Raw genomic sequence first — 3779 nt, 5'->3', positions numbered from 1 at the left:
TCACAGAGACAAGCTGGAGGGGTCCGCTTCCACTGAGAGGTCTTCTTCCACTGAGGAGGGGTCTCCTTCCACTGAGGCGGGGTCTCCTTCCACTGAGGCGGGGTCTCCTTCCACTGAGGAGGGGTCTGCTTCCACTGAGAGGTCTTCTTCCACTGAGGCGGGGTCTCCTTCCACTGAGGCGGGGTCTCCTTCCACTGAGGTCTCCTTCCACTGAGGCGGGGTCTGCTTCCACTGAGGAGGGGTCTGCTTCCACTGAGGAGGGGTCTGCTTCCACTGAGGAGGGGTCCGTTTCCACTGAGGAGGGGTCTGCTTCCACTGAGGAGGGGTCTGTTTCCACTGAGGAGGGGTCCGCTTCCACTGAGGAGGGGTCAGTTTCCACTGAGGAGGGGTCCGCTTCCACTGAGGAGGGGTCCGTTTCCACTGGGAAGGGGTCCGCTTCCACTGGGGAGGGGTCTGCTTCCACTGAGGAGGGGTCTGTTTCCACTGAGGAGGGGTCCGTTTCTACTGAGGAGGGGTCCGTTTCTACTGAGGAGGGGTCCGTTTCCACTGAGGGGTCTCCTTCCACTGAGGAGGGGTCTGCTTCCACTGAGGAGGGGTCCGCTTCCACTGAGGAGGGGTCTGCTTCCACTGAGGAGGGGTCTCCTTCCACTGAGGAGGGGTCAGTTTCCACTGAGGAGGGGTCCGCTTCCACTGAGGTCTGCTTCCACTGAGGAGGGGTCAGTTTCCACTGAGGAGAGGTCTGTTTCCACTGAGGAGGGGTCTGCTTCCACTGAGGAGGGGTCCGCTTCCACTGAGGAGGGGTCTTCCACTGAGGAGGGGTCCGTTTCCACTGGGGAGGGGTCTGCTTCCACTGGGGAGGAGTCTGCTTCCACTGGGGAGGGGTCTGCTTCCACTGGGGAGGAGTCTGCTTCCACTGAGGAGGGGTCCGCTTCCACTGAGGAGGGGTCTTCCACTGAGGAGGGGTCCGTTTCCACTGGGGAGGGGTCTGCTTCCACTGGGGAGGAGTCTGCTTCCACTGAGGAGGGGTCTGTTTCCACTGAGGAGGGGTCCGTTTCTACTGAGGAGGGGTCCGTTTCCACTGAGGAGGGGTCTGCTTCCACTGAGGGGACTCCTTCCACTGAGGAGGGGTCTCCTTCCACTGAGGAGGAGTCCGCTTCCACTGAGGAGGGGTCTGCTTCCACTGGGGAGGCGTCTGCTTCCACTGAGGAGGGGTCTGCTTCCACTGAGGAGGGGTCAGTTTCCACTGAGGAGGGGTCTGCTTCCACTGAGGAGGGGTCCGTTTCCACTGGGGAGGGGTCCGCTTCCACTGGGGAGGGGTCTGCTTCCACTGAGGAGGGGTCTGTTTCCACTGAGGAGGGGTCAGTTTCTACTGAGGAGGGGTCCGTTTCCACTGAGGAGGGGTCTGCTTCCACTGAGGGGTCTCCTTCCACTGAGGAGGGGTCTGCTTCCACTGAGGAGGGGTCCGCTTCCACTGAGGAGGGGTCAGCTTCCACTGAGGAGGGGTCTCCTTCCACTGAGGAGGGGTCCGTTTCCACTGAGGAGGGGTCCGCTTCCACTGAGGTCTGCTTCCACTGAGGAGGGGTCAGTTTCCACTGAGGAGAGGTCTGTTTCCACTGAGGAGAGGTCTGTTTCCACTGAGGAGGGGTCTGCTTCCACTGAGGAGGGGTCCGCTTCCACTGAGGAGGGGTCTTCCACTGAGGAGGGGTCCGTTTCCACTGGGGAGGGGTCTGCTTCCACTGGGGAGGAGTCTGCTTCCACTGGGGAGGGGTCTGCTTCCACTGGGGAGGAGTCTGCTTCCACTGAGGAGGGGTCCGCTTCCACTGAGGAGGGGTCTTCCACTGAGGAGGGGTCCGTTTCCACTGGGGAGGGGTCTGCTTCCACTGAGGAGGGGTCCGTTTCCACTGAGGAGGGGTCTGCTTCCACTGAGGGGTCTCCTTCCACTGAGGAGGGGTCTGCTTCCACTGAGGAGGAGTCCGCTTCCACTGAGGAGGAGTCCGCTTCCACTGAGGAGGGGTCTGCTTCCACTGGGGAGGCGTCTGCTTCCACTGAGGAGGGGTCTGTTTCCACTGAGGAGGGGTCAGTTTCCACTGAGGAGGGGTCTGCTTCCACTGAGGAGGGGTCTGCTTCCACTGAGGAGGGGTCAGTTTCCACTGAGGAGGGGTCTGCTTCCACTGGGGAGGGGTCAGTTTCCACTGAGGAGGGGTCTGCTTCCACTGAGGAGGGGTCAGTTTCCACTGAGGAGGGGTCTGCTTCCACTGAGGAGTGGTCTGCTTCCACTGAGGAGGGGTCCTGATCCCATAGAGGCGTATCTGTCTTGGGATGGTAAGGTTTTGCAACATTGCAATGTACCAGTGTCCTTTGCTAGGTTGAGCGCGAGGGAGCAGGGGGGATGAGAAGAGGGGTCGGAGGGGAATTACCCACTGCAGCTTATGTGTGGCTGCGACTCCGGAGACTCATTTCTCAGGGTGCAATCGCACACAGGGGTCTAGGTATACAGCAGACTAAGACTAACAGCAGTCTATTAGCGTGGGCTGTTCCTTCAGGGTGGTGGGGATTTTCTTGCAACGAAGCGCAACCCCAAAGTGTGCTTTGTCAGGGTGAGCAGAACTGGTTCTACATAGCACGTCAGGGTTTCCGAGGTGTGTGATTGGCCATTGAGGGGCCGCTCCAACAGGGTGCTCAGGTTATGTGACCCAGCATGATGGCGTTTGAGGTTCCGTCCCACCTCTCCTACTGCTCCTGACTTTTTGTCTACTAAAGTCCTGCTAAGCGCTCTAATCATCCTCCCTCTGGCCCCCACCACAGCATTGTGCCCTTCCTGTTTGTAGGAGGCATTGCATCTTCTGATGCTAGTGATCGCAAAAAGGATCTTCCCGAGTTTTGGAGTTGCTTATCGGGGTAACTGATGTATTTGTAAGGCTTTAAAACCGTAGATGAATGCTGCAATTTCGCTACTCAACCCTACTTCGGGAGAAGACTAGATTGATCACTCAATGACACCGCCTGCATCGTATCGGGCAGAGCACTGCAGTCTAATTCATCAATTTCCCTGCACATCCGCTGCACCGAAAAAAACCTTAAAACCTGGCTATTTACTGCATTAGCCTAAAACAATCCCTAAAACTTCAAATCCCCACTCCCAGCATATGAACATTCACTTCCAGATGGTGCCGGCTGCAAATTCGCGGCAACACTCAATTCCAAGCACCTGATGGCGCCGGCCGTTTTCGCTGCGTGCACGCACCACACACAGTATCAAATACATATCCCTGTTCCCCACAAGCACCACCAGCTGAATTACAGCCCACACATATGAAACATCACAGGATTGAAGAATCATTGCGAACAGGAATTGTACAGGAAACAGGGAAATCGCAAACATAGTGGTAGAAGCACAGTGGTGTGTTAGAACCACTACCATCGGAATCGGCAGGTTGTCATGGGAGGTTGTGCCACCATGGACAGGTCCCAAACTAGTAGGCCAGTTTCGACCCCCATGCAATACTACAGGGGGGCATTCAAGAACCAGCCCATCATCGCTCTGCGAGGAATGTGAGGATGGGCAGGTATTGCGCTTGTATGAACCATAGGATGAGCCTCAATGGTAAAGGTAACTTCTGAAAATGTTCAGTAAGCGTTCGATAACTGGGTAGACTCGCCACCCTATCCGCCTACAAGAATCTGGAAGTAAAACCCGTGCGCCTCTTGTGGCAAACAGTTGGAGCATAGACTGTCGGTGTTGCTAACCGTTTTATCACAGCTGCAAGAACCAACAGAAG

General features: G+C 57.0%; 1 protein-coding gene across 1 annotated transcript; it reads right to left on the bottom strand.

The window, feature by feature from the left end:
- Positions 1-659: 659 nt before the first annotated feature.
- LOC138504895 (DNA-directed RNA polymerase II subunit RPB1-like) lies at positions 660-2339 on the bottom strand. The gene has a single exon (XM_069625300.1). The coding sequence runs from the start codon at positions 2337-2339 to the stop codon at positions 660-662; it is 1680 nt and encodes a 559-aa protein (XP_069481401.1).
- Between the last annotated feature and the right edge of the window lie 1440 nt (positions 2340-3779).

The sequence above is a fragment of the Ambystoma mexicanum genome, chromosome 11 (assembly GCF_040938575.1).
Source record: "Ambystoma mexicanum isolate Mex_15411 chromosome 11, UKY_AmexF1_1, whole genome shotgun sequence".
Lineage (NCBI taxonomy): Eukaryota > Metazoa > Chordata > Amphibia > Caudata > Ambystomatidae > Ambystoma > Ambystoma mexicanum.
This window is presented reverse-complemented; position numbering and strand designations above follow the sequence as displayed.